Here is a 19080-nt window from a genome sequence, read left to right on the forward strand (position 1 = left end):
TCTAGATCAGAGACCTTCATGGCTCCCCTTTGCCTAGTAAAGACCAAATGCCTTAATGTTGCATTCAGTCATCTAAAACCTTGTACCACACTATTCACACCAAAACACATCAGTCTTTTTGATGACTATGCACGCTTTTCATTGAGAATGGCCCCTACCTCTAACAGGAAAATCCTACAAAAAACAAAATTAAGATTAAAAATGTCAAGTTTAAATGTTATGTCTCCCTCTAAAGACTTCTCTAATCTCCATCATCATAATTACTCCTTTTTTGCAAACATTTATAACAGACCTATCTTGCATTATAATAATAATTATATACTTTATAACTGTTGTGAATAATAAATGAGTTAGTGTATATAAAAGACTTAGAATAGTGCCTGGTACATATAAATACTCATTTATAAAGTAGGTGAGGACAATGTTCTGTCCCTTTAGATAATGAACTCCTTGGGGGCAAGCATCACATTTTATTAATCTATTTATCTTCTATTCCAAATCTCCATCTTCCCCAGTACCTTCTATAGTGCTGGAAAGGAAATGTTTTCTATTAAAGCTGTGCATAAAATGACTCAGTCTACTCCAATTTTTCAGTGAGTCATTAGGTAATGTGAGATGTTTCATTTTATTCTTTTCTTTGTAATCAAAATTAAATGAGACAAAACTGATAACATCAATACAGACAACATGCTCTTCTTTTCATAAAAAACATGACTACGAGAATAGTGAAAATGGATAACCTATAAAGAGCTGGCAATACGTTTTAACTCGTCTTCTAACTTTGGTTAATTGATAATGACTTTCAGGAAAATTGTCTTAAAAAGAGTTCCCAAAATTTAGTGGAAAAGAGTACTTTGATTAGTTACTGATGTCTAACATAGACATGGAATGAGAGAGTATAGGCATTTGTACCATACTTGCTTCATCTCATTTGAGTTCTGCTTGTAACAAATGATACTTCTGCAGCCTCTAGCCAGGGAAGACACTTTACCTGTAACTACTAGGAAGCAAAAAGAAGCCAACTGAGCCATATGAAGGACTGAATATCTGACCCCTTTCCCTTCATAAACACTGTAGTCTTACCTGTTACACTACGGTGAGAGGATCTGAAATACATAGGTATTACTGTTTAACAGGAGCTTTATAAGGCAGACTAACCCTATGGCAATTTCTATTTATTGTACTGAAACTGTGACTGGAAAACTGCATGGCATCACTACGTTCAAAACTGTGACTAAAAAGCTGTACAATGTGAATATTAATAATCTCATGTGGAAGATTAGAATATAAATTTTGCTGCCTTGTATCATTGGTAAAATACTCCTTTTGTTTACTATATAAATAAGCATATAACTTTAAGACACTTCTTTCATTTTCAGCAGGACCTTGTTAAAGAAAAAGTGTTTCCACCTTGGCCAGGCAGCTCAGTTGGGTAGAGTGTCATCCTGATAACACCAAGGTTGTGGATTTGATCCCAGGTCAGGGCACATACAAAAATCAACCAATGAATGAATATCTGCAACAACAAATCAATGTTTCTCTCTCTCCTCCCTCTAAAAAATTAATTAAAATAAAATTCTTAAAAGAAAAAGTGTTTTCCCTCTAGTGGTGTTCTACTTACACAGCATATAACCATGGAAAATATATAGTTGTGTTATGTTAGAACATTTCATCTATTAACTTTGATATTATGACTAAATAAGATCATTTAGTCTTTTGGTATCAGTTTCATGTGCACTTTTAAAATAAGGACTTTTTATATGTTAAGTTAGATATTCTCTTTTAAAGGTGGCATATATTTGTTATCTATCTCTAGTTTCTGAGGTCATTTATCAGTCCTCATCTTAGTTGACCTATTAGTATATTTGACATGGATATTTTCTTTCCTCTTTGAAGCAATTTTAGCATTTGGCTTCTTGGACACTATACTCTCCAGATTTCCTCCTGCCTTTCTGGCTACTGCTTCCCAGTCTGATGTCCCCAACTTTTAAAAGTTGGAGTACCCCATGATTCAATTTTTGGATCTCTTCTCTTTTCTACTTTTACCTACTAGATTGATTACCTCTTCCAAATCATGACTTTACCATCTATATGCTTAGGGCTCCCAAACTTATATCTCTAGCCCAGATGTCTCCTCTGACCTCCAGATTCACACATCCAGTTGCCTGACATTTCCATTAGGTGTCTAGACATCTCATACTTCACATGTTCAAAAGTCCTAAAATCATTCTGCAGCCCCAGCTATACCATCTTCTTATGTGTCTATCTCAGTGACAACTCCATTCTTCCAGATGCCTAGGCTAAACTCTTTGGTAATTTCTTGACTCCTCCTCATAAATCCTCTATAAAAGGCGTATTATCTTTTTAATTTCATCTCCTATTACTTTCTTCTCATTCTCTCAGCTAACTTCTTGTGTTTTGCGAACATTTCTAATGTCGTCCTGTCTCAAAGCCTTTATGCTTGAAGTTCCATTTGCCTGTTAATGTTCTTCTTCCATCTATCCTCATGGTCAGCTGCCTCACTTCCTTTGAGTCTTTACTTAGAAGTCACCATCTCTCTAAAATGTCAGCTGCTCCCAGCCCCCTGACATTTCATTCCTTTTATCTTCTTTTTTTCTCTTTCACACTCGTCACTACCTCATATACTTATTTACTTTGTTGTTTACTAGCTGTCAAATGTTAGGTCTATGGACAGTGGGATTTTTATCTATTATTCAGTGTTACATTGCAAGTGCTTAGTGCTGTTCCTGGCATATAGTAGATGCTCAATAATTATGTGTTGAATGAATAACTTTTGAATAAGCGTTTTATCTTGCATGAAATAGGAAAAATAAAATGGTAATTTTTCCATATGAAGAAACTTTAAAAAATAATTGATTATGTGATTTTCTTAAAATTTTAATTTTCACACATTTAGAGTTATATGGATTTATGAGTTTACTAGGGCTGCCATAACAAATTCCACAGCAGGAAATTATTTTCTCAGCTGTGGAGGCTAGAAGTCTGAGATCAAAGTGTCGGCTGGATTGATTTCTTCTGAGGCCTCTCCTTGGCCTGTGGATGGCTTTCTCTCCCTTTGTCTTCACATGATCTTTCCTGTGTTTCTGTTTGTATCCCATCTCCTTTTATAAGGGTACCAGTCATACTGGATTTTACCTAAAATGATCTCATTTTACCTTAATTAAATCTTTCAAGGCCCTGTTTCCAAATAGAGTCACATTCTGAGGGAGTGGGGGTTAGAACTTCAACACATAAATTTGGGGGGGGGGGGGACCCAGTGCAGCCTGTAACATGAAGTCCTGTTTCAATAATTAAATCATTTTGCATAAATTAGATCACTCTTAAAATTCCTTGTTCTGAAAGTTAAATGTGCCCTGACCAGTGTGGCTCAGTTGGTTGGACATCATCCCGCAAAGTGAAAGGTTGCTGGTTCAATTCCTGGTCAGGGCACATGCCTGGGTTGTGGGTTCAGTCCCTGGTCAGGGTGTATGTGAGAAGCAGTTGATCAATGCTTCTCTCTCACATTGATGTTTACCTTTCCTTCTCCCTCCCATCCCCTCTCTCTAAAAATAAATTTAAAAAATCTTTTTAAAAATGTTAAATGTTTCTCATAAAAGTATTTAAGCCCTGGCTGGTGTGGCTCAGTGGATTGAGGGCTGACCTGTGAACCAAAAGGCCTAGGTTGCGGGCCAGGTCCCCTGTGGGGGCGTGCGAGAGGCTACAGATCTATGTATGTCTCACACATTGCTATTTCTCTTCCTCTATCTAAAAGTATATAAATGAAATCTTTAAAAAGAAAGAATTTAAAATAATTTATTAAATAAATTAAAACCAACATTTATGTAACTATATATGTCTGATACACACACACACACACCATTTATTGTGTACTTACCACGGATAAGGTATTAGACTGAATGTTTTACACAATTGTCTCAGTCCTTCTATGCTTATAAAATAGAAATTATATTTCCTCATTTTATATATGATAAAACTGAGATTCAAGGAGGTTTGGTTGCTTCTCTCAAGAGTTGGGATCAGAACTCAGTTACTTGGTAATTTATGGATGTTATAGAACAGTGCCATCCAAAGGAACTGTCCGCACTGTCCCAGAACAGTTGCCACTACCCATATACAGCTATTAAAACTCTTGATGTGAGGTTACGGTACTGAGAAACTGAATTTTAGTTGTATTTCATGTTAATTAAGTTAAGTAGCCATGTGGCTAGTAGCTACCATATTGAACAGCATAGTTATAGAAGTTTTAATTGTGAAAAGTAAATGTGTAAGTTATGCATAAGTAATCACAGTAGTTTTTGAAACAGAAATGCTATTTCCTGTGTTTTACTAGAAATCTTTTTTTAATTTTGAAAAATAATACATGATCATGGTTTTATGCAAATAGTTCAAAAGAGTTCACAATGAAAAGTATCTTCCTCTTACCATACACTCTCAGTTCCTCCCACAAAGCAACCACTGTTTCTTCTTTCTTTTTCCTCTTCCAAAAATAGCCTATCCGTATACGAATAGAAACATTCTTGTAAAAAATACAAATAGGCATCTTTTAAACCAAATCACAATCTAATTATCTAAAAGATTTAAGGCAAAAGATTTAAAAAATATTAATTCATTTGACTTCACTGCTAATCCTTTGTGGAGTGGGGTGTACTATACATAAATATGTTTTTTAGTCTGAGTCCTCATACCGTAAGAAATTTGAAATATATGTATGCTCTCAACTCTAAAGTTCATATCTTCTTTACTCTTATTTATCCCTTTAGTATTTTTACTAGCCAGCAATTTAAGACCATGAATTTCAAATAGGTAATAATTTTAAAATTTAATATTGATGTGATGTGAAATCATAGTTGTAGTGTTTACCTTAGATAATAGGTCAATGTTATTTCCTACTTGATTACCAGTTTTTATTAATACAGCCTCTTACTCACTATATAAGAATATTTATTATATAAAATTTCTTAAAACCTTATCATTCTAGATTTACAACTGTGTAATATGATTCTCATAAACAAAAAATTGCTTTCTTTCCACTACAGAAAACTTGAGGATATTGTCTTTAGGAAGAAACAACATAAAGAACTTAAATGGACTGGTAGGTTGCTATTTATTACTTTAAAAAAGCATACATTTTTTTCTTAGTAAAAAAATAATACTTGTCCAATGGAGAAACTTTACAAAGTAGAAAAGCAACAATATAAAGTTCCTATAAGCCACTGACAATTTAAATACTGCTAACATTTTGATGGACATCTTCCTTGACTTTTTTCCTGTTTTTCAGTGGTTATGTAGAGAATGAAATCATACCATACTTATTGTTTTGCATCTCTTTTTTTACTTAATATTTAAGATTGTTTTTCCATGTCACTCATTCATTCAACAAATTAATTCAATAATATTTTCTAAATGTCTACTTTAAGCCAGGTACTATTCTAGGCACTAGAGATACAGCAGAATGAGTATAAAACAAAGTACTTCCTGACATAGAACTTACATTATAGTGGAGGGAGATAGACTAGAAAATAATTGTATAAGACATAAGGTGGTGATAAATGCAGTGAAGAAAAACGAGGCATATAAGAGAACATAGAATGATGGGAAGTCCTCTCTGGAAGAGAGGATGTAAACTACAGAGCTGGCCAAGGGTAATTCAGGCTGAGGTGAGACAGCAAGCGCAAGTGTCCTGAAACTGAAACTGAGAGCAAAAGAGTTGAATGAGGGAGGGATAATTGTCTCAAAGAGGCTGGCAAGTAAGCCAGCAACCAGGAGGTCACACTGAGCCTTATATGTCATGATAAAGATTTTAGATTTTTTTCCAACTGGTTTGCAAAGCCATTAGAGGTTTTTGATCAGAGGATGTGACTTAAGTTTTTGAAGTAATTTTCAACCACACCCCTTTTTAATGACAGTATAGTTTTTTATTTTATTGATGTACCATGATTTATTAAATTTAGACACTTATTGCTCTGGCTGGGTAGCTCAGTTGGTTAGAGCATTGTCCCAGTGCACCAAGATTGCAGGTTCAGTCCCTGGTCAAGACACATATAAAAATCAGACAATGAATGCACAAATAAGTGCAGCAATGAATTGATATTTCTCTCTCTCTCTTCTTCTCTTTCTAAAACCAAGAAATCAATCAATAAATAATTACAATAAATAAGTCAGTTACTTATTATTAACTACTTATTTTCAGTTTGGAGTTATTATAATCAATACTGTTATGATCTCCTTTTAGCTATATTATTGTATACATCTGTGAATAATTCCTTGGATAAATTCCTTGAAATGGAATTGCTGGGTCAGAAGATATGAATTTAAGGCTTTTATGACATTTTATCTAGTTACCATTCGGAAAATTTGTAGTAATTTATACTCCCACCTGTAATGTATGAGGGTTCTCATTTCCCCTTACCAACCCTGGACATTTAAAATATTTTAAAGTTTTTTACAGTGGAGTGAAGTGAACTATATATTTTTATTTATATATTTGCTGGCCATTTGAATTTCATTGCGAAGAAGCTGAAATGAAACAATATTGTAACACTAGGACATTTCAGGAAAGATGAAGCTAATTTCTTTTTCTTATATCTGTTCCCCAAAAGACAATTTTTAAAAGTATTTATTGTTAAATAATTCATAAATATTCTGAAATCTTCTATGACTCTGGCCTCCTTCCCCACCTCCCAATAAGTCCAGCTGTGTTTCATAAGAGCCAGTGGAGCTGAAGCTGCAGTGCTTCCCAACAATAACCTCCTAAGGTGAGACAGGCTAAGATGACCATCCTCCATTACAGGAGCAGCTATAGTGCCTAAATAGGGGTCAGTGTTCAGAGAAGCAATTTTGGAATTATCTTGAATGGTCTGGGTAATATTCCCACTTCTATGTGTCTACTTACATAAAGTTTTACTGATGAATTTATAAAATGCCCAGACATTTTTAAATATATATAATTTTTTTAATCCTCATCTGAGGACATTTTTTTTGTTGCTTTTTAGGGAAAGATGAAGGGGGAGAGACAGAAGCATTGATTTGTTGCCCCCTGTACTCGCCCAGACCAGGGATCGTAGGTGCCCAGACCGGGGATTGAACCCACAACCTAGGTATGTGCCCTTACCAGGAATCAAACCCACAACCTTTTGGTTACAGGATGATGTTCCAACCAACTGAGCAACACTGGCCAGGGCAAAATGCTTGGAAATTCTTGAGATTACACTCTAAATAAAGGAAGTTTTCCCCTCCAAAATGATAACCAATAGGTGAATGTTTGCTTTCTAGTTTGATATGATGAGTAAATACTTAATGATCTTTTAAAATTATTTTCGTTGTTCTAAATGGTTGGTATTTTTAAAGATACTTTTCTTTCTCTACTTTCTCTGAGCATAGATGGTACAAAATGTCAAATATAGGAACATTCATAATAAATAAAATATTATAGTACAAAAATTTAGAATTTATTATACTTCAGACTAAATATGATTTTGAATTATTTGTAAAGGAAGAATTTGCAAATAAATGTACCCCAGCACTTTTTGGATCAATTTGATAGCCTATGTTCCTTCAGATATTTTCAGAATACCAGATTCTCAAGTACTGCTATGTTATATAATTTCTCCCATGAAATACAATATATACCTAGAAACCACAAAGAAATTGTAAGTATAGGATTAAAGGTATTTATGGAGATATTATCTAGAGGAACCGTTACTTGCTTAGATCTCTTCACTTTCTATATACTATCAATAACATCCAACCATTGCTTTTCTTTCCAGGATGTGTATATCTGTATACGTACAGCATACATACACCCAAAACAACATTTTACAGTCCAAAAGCTTTACTACTTTTGCATAGACTAAAGGAAAATAAATCAGCTTAGGAATACAGATGCTGGGCTCCAAATAGGTTCACATGCTAAGTGGTTTATTCATCTAGACTCACCAGTCTTGTAGCTGTCTCAGTAAATTGCACATGGTCACTCTTAATCTGTGAAACATGAAATGTTAAATTGAATGAAAGGAGTCTATTTAAGACTACTGGAAAACTATTAAGGTCCATTAGAAACCCGTTTGTATAGATAATGTGGCCTCTGCCTTCCTTTCGGATCTCATTTCATATTACTCTTCTTCCCCACTGGTAATCTCCAGCCACTGATCTTTCTCTGCCTGATACATGCCAAGTCCATTCCCACCTGAGGACCTTTGCACTTGCTGTTTCCTCTGCCTAAAAAGCTCTTTGTAACTCCGGACTTCCACATTACTGGCTCCTTACTTCACCTCCTCAAAAGTGACCAACTACCCTACATCTAATGCAGCTCTCTAGGCAACAACTCTCTCTCTTATCTATCTATATCTGTATACAGTATTCCCTCACTTATAGTGGATATTAGGTTCTAGACCGCCCCCCCACCGTGGTTGGTGAAAATCCGCGAAGTAGGAACCTTACATTTATTTTAGTATTTATATATATTTTAAGGCTTTTTAAACTCTTCCCACACACTTATAAACCGTTCCCACTCCCTCATTAACCTTTTCCACACTTTCATAAACACTACTTATGTTCTTAAACATATTCTACACTATTAAACCTACGTAACTTTAACAACATATGTATACAGTACCGCAAAATCCCATGATATAGCGAAAAATCAATGATAAATAATTAAATATAATATTATAAAAAATCCCGTGATGCAGTGAGGCTGCGATAAGTGAACCACGATATAGAGAGGGACTTCTGTATCTGTATCTATATCTACCTTTCTATCTATCTGTCTATTTCAGCTCTCATTACTATTTGAAATTTTTATTTGTTTGTTCTTCTCCTGCTTGCTTGCCCACTCTCTGTCTCTCTCTCTGTCATGCACACAAATCCTAATGAGCAGGTCAGTTTTGTTCGTCAGCATCTACATTAGTGCTTGATACATACAGTAGGCATTCAATAAATATTTATTGAGTGGCTCAATGTATTTTATTACTAATTATAAAACCTATTAGGTTAGCCCTGGCTGGGTGGCTCTGTTGGTTGGAATGTTGTTCTGTACACCAAAAGGTTGCAGGTTCAATTCCTGGTCAGGGCACATACCTGTGTTGCTGATTCAATCCCTGGTTGGGATGCCTAGGGGAGGCTGCCAATCAGTGTTTCCCTCTCACATCGATGTTTCTCTCTCTCTAAAATCAATGGGCATATCCTTGGATGAGGATAAAGAAACCTACTAGGTTAACATTTTAATTTTAAGAGTATATAGGTTAATTGTAAAAAAAAATCATAAATATATGAAATACACTGTGAAAGTCTTTCCTCCCTATCTACCTCCCCAACTCCATGAGTAACAGAAATAATGTTGTTTTGTATACTTTAGTATTTTTTTCTCTGCAAATACAAATAAACAGATATCTGTGTTTATGTATATGCACGTGTGTATGTTATTTATGTTTGTACTATGATATACAAGGTCAATATATTTTTTTCTGATTTTTCACTCAATACAAGGGTAGGCAAAAGTAGGTTGGTAATAATAAATAATAGAATAATTAATAAATAATAATAGAAGTTGAAACAGTGTTTCATATACTCATAACTGTAAACCTAACTTGTGCCCACCTCTGTGTATCAGGAATATTCTTTTATGTCAAAATGTGCCAATTTAATGCATTCTTTTAAAATAGTTGTAGAGTTTCCCTAGTATCAATATACAAGTTTGATCCATGATAGAATGTATCAGAATCTCTTTCCTTTTTAAGGATGAATAATATTCTGTTGTGTATAAACCATATTTTGTTTATTCCTTCATCCACCGATGGCATTGGGGTTGTTTGCACCTTTTGGCTATTGTAAATAATGCTGCTATGAAGATGGTTATCCAAATATCTCTTTGAAACTCTTCTTTCAATTCTTTAGGTTATATGCCCAGAAGTGGGATTACTGTATCATATATTTTTAATTTTGGGGAGGAACTGCCAAACTGTCCCATAGAACCTGCACCATTTTACATTCCCACCAACAGTGCACAAGGGTTCCAATTTCTCCGGATTCGTGTCAGCAGTTCTTATTTCCTGTTTGTGTGATAGCAGCCATCCTAATGAATGTGAGCTAGTCTCTCATTTTACCAGCCTCCTCATTTTACAGAGTAAGAAGCTGAGGAGAAATTATTTGTTCACTTGCAGAAAGCAAACCAATTTGCTAAATGCCTGTTCGCTCAATGTCCACTTCTCCAAAAGGCCAGTTTATTGAATGACAGGTTTCACTGAATTGATTACACAGACTTAGCCAGGTTTTACTGAATGACATTCACCAAATTGCTTCACAAAAATCTTGCCTTAAAAAATTATTGTCTTTATTACTTACTTATATAGAAAATTGTGTTGCTTGGAATGGTTTCAATACCTTTTGGAATTTTCTTTAAGGTTTTATTTACTGTTAATGTTAAGGCAGCTGTTTCATCCAGCTGTTGAATTTGTCAGTCCATCTTTGTAGAATGTCATTTTCATACTTTAGGCACTAATCACTTCTCAAATTATTAAAACACATAAAATAGTAATCTAATTGAGCTGTCTAGCAAATCCTTATCTTTAGGGAAGTACAAAAGACAGTGGAATAGATTGAAAATGTACTGAAAGACAGAATTACCCCCCCTGGGCATTTAAAATTGGTACAACATTTGTAAGTTAATATGCAGAAGAAATTCTTGTTTCACAAAATCATATTCTCATGTAAAGAAAATCCCCAAATGCACTGAAATTTGGTTATGGCAAGAGAGCTGCATCCAAATGGCTGAAACCTAAACTGAAACAAAATAAACACTTCAAATGAGTGAACAAAGCATTACAGACATCTTCAAAGTTATCCTATCTAAAAGAATCTCTATCCTATTGAAAACAAATTACTATAATTTGTAAGTAATTAAACAGTTTTTTTGTAAATCAGTAAAAGAGTAAATTCAGCAAATTGGCTATTGGGAGAATTGGTCAAATTGATTATATGAAAATTGACCAAGAGTCCTCACCTGCACATGTAAAAACAACACTAAACAAGTGGCAGAACTCAGAACTGAACCTAAATTTTCTTATCAGTATTTAATCAGTATTTTTTCTGCTACCTCACACTTTCTAAATTGGAGACATGGATGCAGATGCAGTGCAATGAAAATGAATGCAATAAAGCTTAAATTATATGAAAGCTGATTCCCCTCTTCTGAAAGATACATATGACATACTTAGGTTACTTTGGTGGAGAAGATATCAGAATACTAGCCGAGGGGGTCTAGTTAAATCACAAAGTTCTGATTATGAGAGCCAGGATGGACTGATTTAAAAAGTTTCTTTTACTCACTTCCGGCCAAGATGGAGGCCTAGACAGATATGCTGGGTCTCCCTCCATAACTTAAGAAGGAATACAACTACTTCAAAACTAGAGACAACCAGAAGTTCCAGAAAATCTAGCTGCATGGAAGTCCAACAAACAAATATATAAAGAAGAAATACTCATCCAGACTGGTAGGAGGAGCGGAGCTGGGGCCGAGAGGACCTGGTGTGGTGACGGCAGCAGCGGCAGGCCGGTGGAAAGCCCAGTTACACATTTTAAAAAGTCAGGAGGGACACCTGGGGAGCATTCCAAGCTCCTAACCAGACTTCTCAGCTCACAGTCCCAGCACCTGGGAAAATCAAGCCTCATTGCTTCTGACTGTGCAGACCAGTAGGGGTTGGGACGGAGGAAGAAACTGCCTGTCTCTCAGCAGAGTCCACTTGTGTAAAGGGCCCCCATGGTTCTAGAATGTCCGCAGACCCATCCACTCTGGGAACGACGGCCAGGGCAACAGCTAGAGGGGCACCAGTCCCATACAGAAGTGGGAGAGGTGCCTGGAAAAGGGGCGAGTGCTGAGCAAGTGGCATTGTTCCCTCTCGGACCCCTCCCCCACATACAGCACCACAACGTGGTGAAACAGGTCGCCCTGTACTGATGAAAACCTAAGGCTCTGCCCCTTACAACATACCACGAGTGACAGCTCTACCTAAGACACAGAGGCAAACAAACACAGGAGCCTGTCAAGATGAGGAGACAGAGAAGTATGACCCAAAAGAGGGAACAGATCAAGGTTCCAATGGGAGAACTAAGCGACGAGGAGATAGCCAACCTAACAGATGAGGAGATAGACAACCTAAAGATGCAGAACTCAAAACACTGGTAATGAAGATGCTCACAGGCTTGACAGATATGCTTGAGTACGCCAAAGCATAAGGGAAGAAGTGAAGGCTATGCTAAATGAAATGGAAAATCCACACAAAACCAGTGATGAGGGGAAGGAAACCGGGGTTCATATCAATGATTTGGAACATAAGGAAGAAAAAAACAGTCAACCAGTGCAGAATGAGGAAGCAAGAATTGAAAAAAATGAGGAGAAGCTTAGGAACCTTTGGGACAACTTTAAACGTGCCGACATCCGAATCATAGGGGTGCCAGAAGAAGAAGAGGAAGAGCAAGAAATTGAAAACTTATGTGAAAATATAATGGAGGAAAACTTCCCAAATTTGGCAAAGGAAATAGATATACAAGTCCAGGAAGCACAGAGTCCCAAACAAGCTAGACACAAGGAGGACCACACCAAGACACATCATAATTAAAATGCCAAAGGTGAAAGATAAAAAGAGAATCTTAAAAGCAGCAAGAGAAAAGCAGAGAGTTACCTACAAAGGGGTGCCTATAAGACTATCAGCTGATTTCTCAAAAGAAACTTTTCAGGCAAGAAGGGACTGGCAAGAAGTATTCAATGTGATGAAAAGCAAGTACCTACACCCAAGATTACTCTATCCAGCAAAGCTTTCATTTCGAATGGAAGGGCAGATGAAGTGCTTCCCAGACAAGGTAAAGCTAAAAGAGTTCATCATCACCAAGCCATTATTATATGAAATGTTAAAGGGACTTAAGAAAAAGATCAAAACTATGAACACTAAAATGACAACAAACTCACAACTATCAACAATTGAATCTAAAAAATAAAAACAAAATTCCAACTAAGCAAACCAGAATTGGAACAGAATCATAGGTATGGGGATCATTTGGAGGGTTATCAGCTGGGAGGGGGTGGGGGAGAAATGGGGAAATGGTGCAGGGATTAAGAAGCATAATCAGTTGGTACAAAATAGACAGGGGAAGTTAAGAATAATATAGGAAAGGGTGAATCCAAAGAACTTACATGCATGACCCATGGACATGAACTAAGGTGGGGGATGGGATTGCTGGAGGGAAGGCAGGTACTGGGCAGAAGGGAGCAAAGGGGGAAAAATTGGAACTACTGTAACAACATAATTAATAAGATAATACTTAAAAGGTTTCTTTTATTCTAAAACTGTTATTTCTTCTACTTAGAAAGTTGAAACTAAGATGAATTATGGGGGTTGGGATGACACACCAAGCTAACTCAGGCTGCTCCTTTCTCAGTTTCTCCCCTTGGTTCCGCCAGTATGGAAAATGCATGCATTGAGGATCTTTATCCAGGGAACCTTTATTCTCTCTGTAGTTTTTGAAGGGACAGTTGTTTACCAGGATTAGATGTGGGCTCCACATTCTAGACATTATCATACTGTCAAAGGTAAATTCTTTTGGGTTAAGAGACTATTGAACCTCTCATTGATCCTGCCTATTATATTTTTGAAATTTAAAAAAAAAAAATCACTACATTTTGTCTTATGTCTATAAAAGAAGGAAGTCTTTGTGCAACCATTAATTATATCTATCATTTAAGAATCAGTATGGTGTAATATTTTTACTATAATGGGAAGACTTCATGTTTTAAACTGAATTTTATACATTAAAAAATAAGATGAATTAATGGATAGCTACCTGGGTGGGATAGGAAAGGGATAGTAAAATGTTAATGGTATACTCTGGGTAGTGGATATATTGGAATTTACTTTAAAATTCTTTCAACATTTTTATGTTTGAAAGTTTCCATAGTAAATATTTAGACCCAGCTCTACTATTTGTGATCTTAGAAAAAGCCCTTAAGCTCTCTATAACAGAAATCAAATAACCTGCTTTGCCTATCTTAAATGTTATAAGGATAAAATAATAAAATATATAGGGAAGAATTTGAAAACTATACTGTTCAATATTTAAAGGGGCTATTCATGGCTATTGTGAATAATGATGCAATTAATATGGAATGTAGAAGGAAAACTCTGATTCCAAAAAACCTCCGCTGCCTTGCGGCATACCTCTTCAGGGGAAAGGCTAAGGGAGTAAACCCCGACAGAAAATCCGGAGCCGGAGTCCCTAAGGCGGTTTGACGTTGTAGTCAACACCGGCAACTCCTGCGGCGCACCTGAAGCCAAGCTGTATTGACTCCGTCTTTCCCTTGGACCCTTCAGCTGCGAAGAGAGGTGGGGTCTGCTGCATGGGCAACAGCAGACCCTCCATATCACCCTGCCCAGGCTCTGTAGCTTCAGCTTCACTGGAGAGGACACTCCAGCGTCATCGCAAGATGTCGATTCAACACGGGAGGAGACAGATACCGTGTCACTCCCGAGTCGGACTGCACAGCCATTCTCGGCGGTGCAGATAGACTCTTAAGAAGCTACACCATCGTCTCTCGAGACGGACGGCTGCCGACGACGACGACTGTTCAATAGAAGTGATAAAATAGTGCTATTGTTTCCCTTCTTGGTGATTTCAGTTCCTATTCTTAGATCTGTTTGAAGAAAGGAAGAGAATGTTCTACTTGGCTTTCTTAATGACAAAAAACTCCCACACAGCCTTCAGCTCTTGCCAGGGGACAGGTGTGTCTCAGTTCTCTCTGGAGACCATCAACTTAATGTTTATAAGGAAGGAAAAAGCCTTAACAATAAGCATGTATATCAAACTGCTTTCTTTTTCAGGAAGCAGTAGGGGACACATTAGAAGAACTGTGGATCTCCTACAATTTTATTGAGAAGTTAAAAGGGATCCATGTAATGAAGAAATTGAAGATTCTCTACATGTCCAATAACCTGGTGAAAGACTGGGGTAAGCTGAGGTTGGCTCTTTGCTAACCTCTACCTCCTGTTTATAGAAAATAGCCCAATAGGGAACAAGGTGCAGAATGCGGACACTTATTTCTAAGCACAGAGGGAAGTACTCGTAGCTATAGGACTTCCTATATTTCAGCTAAATGCTTGAAATTTATGTTTAAGTATATATGTAGAATGATGTTAATTGAATAGATTCTGGTCCTATTAATAATGAAAAAAATTAAATTGTCCAAAGGCTGGAAGAAATCCGTTTAAATTTAATAATTCTTGTGTGGAAGACTTATTTGACATTTATATTGCTTTGCTTTTTCTTTGTACATTATTCATTCAGCATTTACTAAAGCCCTATTATGTGCCAATAGTTATATACCAGACTCTTGAGATACATAATTGAATAGGACACTATCCCTACTCTCAAGGAATTCATGGCTTAGTGGGAAAAGTTAGTTTATAAGCTAGTAATTGTAAAACTGTGTGATAAATTCTGCCATAGAGGCTCTAATGAGTTGCTTTAAGAATTCAAAACTGAGGGAGGGAAAAGGTAGAGACAGTTTCGCTTAGTCCATGCTGATGCGGCACAGCATAGGGAAGACCTGTCACTGGCCGGTGACTCATTGTTCTTTTTGACTGTAGATCTCATTTCCTCCTCTTACCCTATCTAAGGATAAAGGTAGCGTAAAGGTAGAAGAGGTATGTCTTCTTTTTCCCTCCCTTTCTGTAATGTTTTCAGAGAATCACTCCATATGGTCTAACTTCCCTTACTTCCCTCAAAATCTTAAACAGCAAATTGTTTTGAATAGTCACAAACAGTAATATTGGAATTCAACCCCCGAAATATTAACAGTAAAATCTGCTATTTAAAAAATGGTTTTACTTATTTATTTTTAGAGAGAGGGGAAGGGAGGGAGAAAGAGAGGGAGAGAAACATTGATCAGTTGCCTCTTGTACGTGCCCTGACGGGACCAAACCTGCAGACCACACATGTGCCCTGACCAGTAATCTAACCCTACAGCCTTTCCTTTGTGGGACCATCCCTAACCAACTGAACTACACTGGTCAGGGCAAAAACCTGCCATTTTAATGTGGAATGTATTCTTTATACCTGTAGCTGAATTTGTGAAGCTGGCAGAACTGCCATGCCTGGAAGACCTGGTGTTTGTAGGCAATCCCTTGGAAGAAAAACATTCTGCTGAGGGGAACTGGATTGAAGAGGCAACCAAGAGAGTGCCCAAACTGAAAAAGCTGGATGGTGAGTGACTCTGAGCCAACTTGGGAATGTTTTCTAGGTGTAAGAGTTGAATCTGTGACATGGAATCATGAAGAGGAGCATCTGAACAGCCGCTAAAAGAGCCCCCTTGGTCTATACTAAACCAGTGGGTAGACCAGAACAGAGATGGCCATAGCTGCTTATTTGCCTTTTTTGCTACTCTCTGTTACTTATAAGCAAAACTGAGGCATCGTAACAAATTAAAATAAAAGACAGATAATACCAAATGTTAGGTGGATGTGGAACAATTAGAACTCTCATACCCTGATGGATGGTAATGTAATTTGGTATAACCATTTTGGAAAACTGGCATTAACTACCAAAGCTCTACATACATGTCCCTTAGGACCCAGCAGTTTTTCTTCAAGCTATATACCCCCCCCAAAATGGTATGTATATTTACCAAAAGGCATGTTTGTGAATGTTCATAACAGCACCATTTCAATAGCTATAAATTGGAAATAATGCAAATGCCCATCAGCAATAGAATAGATAAATTATTACATATTCATACAATGGAATATTGAACAGCAATGAGAATGAAGGAACTACAACTTCACATAATATAAATGAATCATACAAACATAATGTTGAGCAAAAGAAACCAGACACACAAAGTGCAAGCTGTAGCATTCCATTCATACCAATTTCAAAAACATGCAAAATAACCTATGGGGTTAGACATTAGAGTAGGATATACTTTTTGTGGGGGAATATTGACTGGAAGGGGGACTGAGGAGGTTTGGGGGTTCTGATAATACTCTCTTCCTAATCTGGATGCTGGTTACCAGTTGTGTTCTCTCTGTGTACATTTACCAATCTGTACATTTTTTGTGTATTTGTGTACTTTGTGTATACTTTATATGTGTTGTTATACTTTGTATGTTTGTTATACTTTAATAAAACATTCACTTCCTCCCTCATCAACAGATGCTGTGAGGTGTATAGTGAGGTAAAATTCTGCTCACTGCTATAAATAACATGAATGTTCATTTAAGAAGGATCACAGGGAAAGAAGCATTGGAGTTAGTTATTAATTAAGGGTAGGGTTTAGATTGTAGGATAGTTGGGGAGGGCATTTCAAAATGGAGAAACTTGGTTAACCAAGAGCCCTGGGTAAGAGTGCAAGACGAGTTTGGGAGACAGTGAGTTGATCAGTTTCACTGGATTGAAGAGTTACTGGCTAAAGAGTTAAGACTAAATAATTAATTGACTAGGTAAGGTGGTAGGCAGGCTTCAAATGCTGGAGCTCAGCGATGGGTGGGCCTCGGCACAGTGAGAGCTTGCGGATGTGTTTTGTTTTCTGTACTTTGGTTCTTCTCCCCGAAGCCCCCACCCCCCACCTATTTATTACCAATGTTTAATAGTTGGGGGACTGACACAAAAATTCAGCTGTCTGGCAATACTGGGATTGCATGTTCTTATTATGAAAAATGAGTATTTCTTTGTATTTAACATAGGAAGTTTTTAGTATGTATAGGGCTTTATTTTATTGTCTGGCACCCTTAGGCATTTTTATTTGCAACTCTGCATTTGGGGAGCCAGGTACTCATTAGTACTTATATTGATCCTTATGAAAATTATCCCAAGATGCTTTTTGAATAATTTGAAATTAAAGAATTATGTTATGAAATTATTTTTATTATGGCATCCTTCACAGCATCTCAGAGCTTATGAGGTTAATGGGAAAGTATTTCCATTTAGAATTTTAACAATCTGTTGAGAGTGACCAGAATTTTTTTTTTTTTTCATTTTAGGTACCCCAGTAGTTAAAGAGGATGAGGAAGAAGAAAACTAACACCACATTTTCTGCTTTGTGTTAACTTATTTAAATGTTGTATAATTGTCTATTTTCAAGATTCTGTGTAGGGCAAAAGTTCTTTAGACCAAATCTCTGATTCCTACTTTTTTCTTAACCTATTTAGTGTTTCTCCCCCAGATGGTAACACTAACTTTATACATTGTAGTCCTCTTTTATAAAACTACAACTTTTCAGTTTTTGTCTTCAGTCTCCATCTGCTGAAATCTCTACAGAGCGACCAATTATTTTTAACAACAAAGAAACAAATGTGGTTCTTCATGTAATTTTTTTTTTAGGTCAGACATTTAAATATATAACTTTTGAGCTTGTAGACCACCTTTCCTGAAGGTCCATCTGCTTATGACTCAGAAGCACAAATGTGTCCTGCCTTTGGTTCAGAAGGCAGCGTGGTGACAGGAAGAGTTCCTCTCAGAAACACAGCAGCAGCCATAGAAGCAAGACTCCAAGTCAGAGTGAAAAAACTGTGGTGAAAAAAAGAAAAATTAACATCTTGGAGGCCTTATCACCCATATTGTGTTTAATTATTTGTTTTTCAAGAAACTTGTACATTGTCAACTGGAATGTAGGTTGTGTGTACATGTGTGGCCACTCGAGTCACTGTGTGCAGTAGTCGGTCATTCTGTAATGCAGCTCAGCGGCTAAAGTGACTGGCCTGGTGATTCTTTTGACCAACACCGTGGCCGTGTTACTCATTTGGACCTGATCTTAGGCACACTTTTGGGTTTATAGTTCTTTGTATGTTATATAAGGAAATATGTATAAGCAGCAGTTACATTTGAATTCCTGGCCTAAGTCTTGGCCATTCATATATGTCAGAACTTGCCCTAACAACTTCAGTTTGTTAGCCATTATGTTGGGAGGAGTGATTGTTGTAAGAGTATAGAACTTAAAGACTTGATTTGGTACCTTCTGATAAGTGAAATTTAGCATTTCAAAGTATATTTTTAGAAAATTTCTAAGTTAAACAGCTC

The 19080-nt window shown here is 36.6% G+C and overlaps 1 protein-coding gene across 1 annotated transcript in view; it reads left to right on the top strand.

Annotated features, from left to right (window-relative positions):
- DNAL1 (dynein axonemal light chain 1) overlaps positions 1-18167 on the top strand; it is a 29806-nt gene extending 11639 nt beyond the window's left edge. The window contains exons 5-8 of the mRNA XM_090272087.1: positions 5058-5113; positions 14889-15015; positions 16129-16269; positions 18045-18167. Of these exons, the coding sequence (XP_090128213.1) occupies positions 5058-5113; positions 14889-15015; positions 16129-16269; positions 18045-18085 (365 nt within the window). The 3' untranslated portion in view covers positions 18086-18167. The remainder of the gene's footprint in view (positions 1-5057; positions 5114-14888; positions 15016-16128; positions 16270-18044) is intronic.
- Positions 18168-19080: the final 913 nt, after the last annotated feature.

Source organism: Furipterus horrens, unplaced genomic scaffold (assembly GCF_987537825.1).
Source record: "Furipterus horrens unplaced genomic scaffold, mFurHor1.1.pri manual_scaffold_3, whole genome shotgun sequence".
Classification (NCBI taxonomy): Eukaryota; Metazoa; Chordata; class Mammalia; order Chiroptera; family Furipteridae; genus Furipterus; species Furipterus horrens.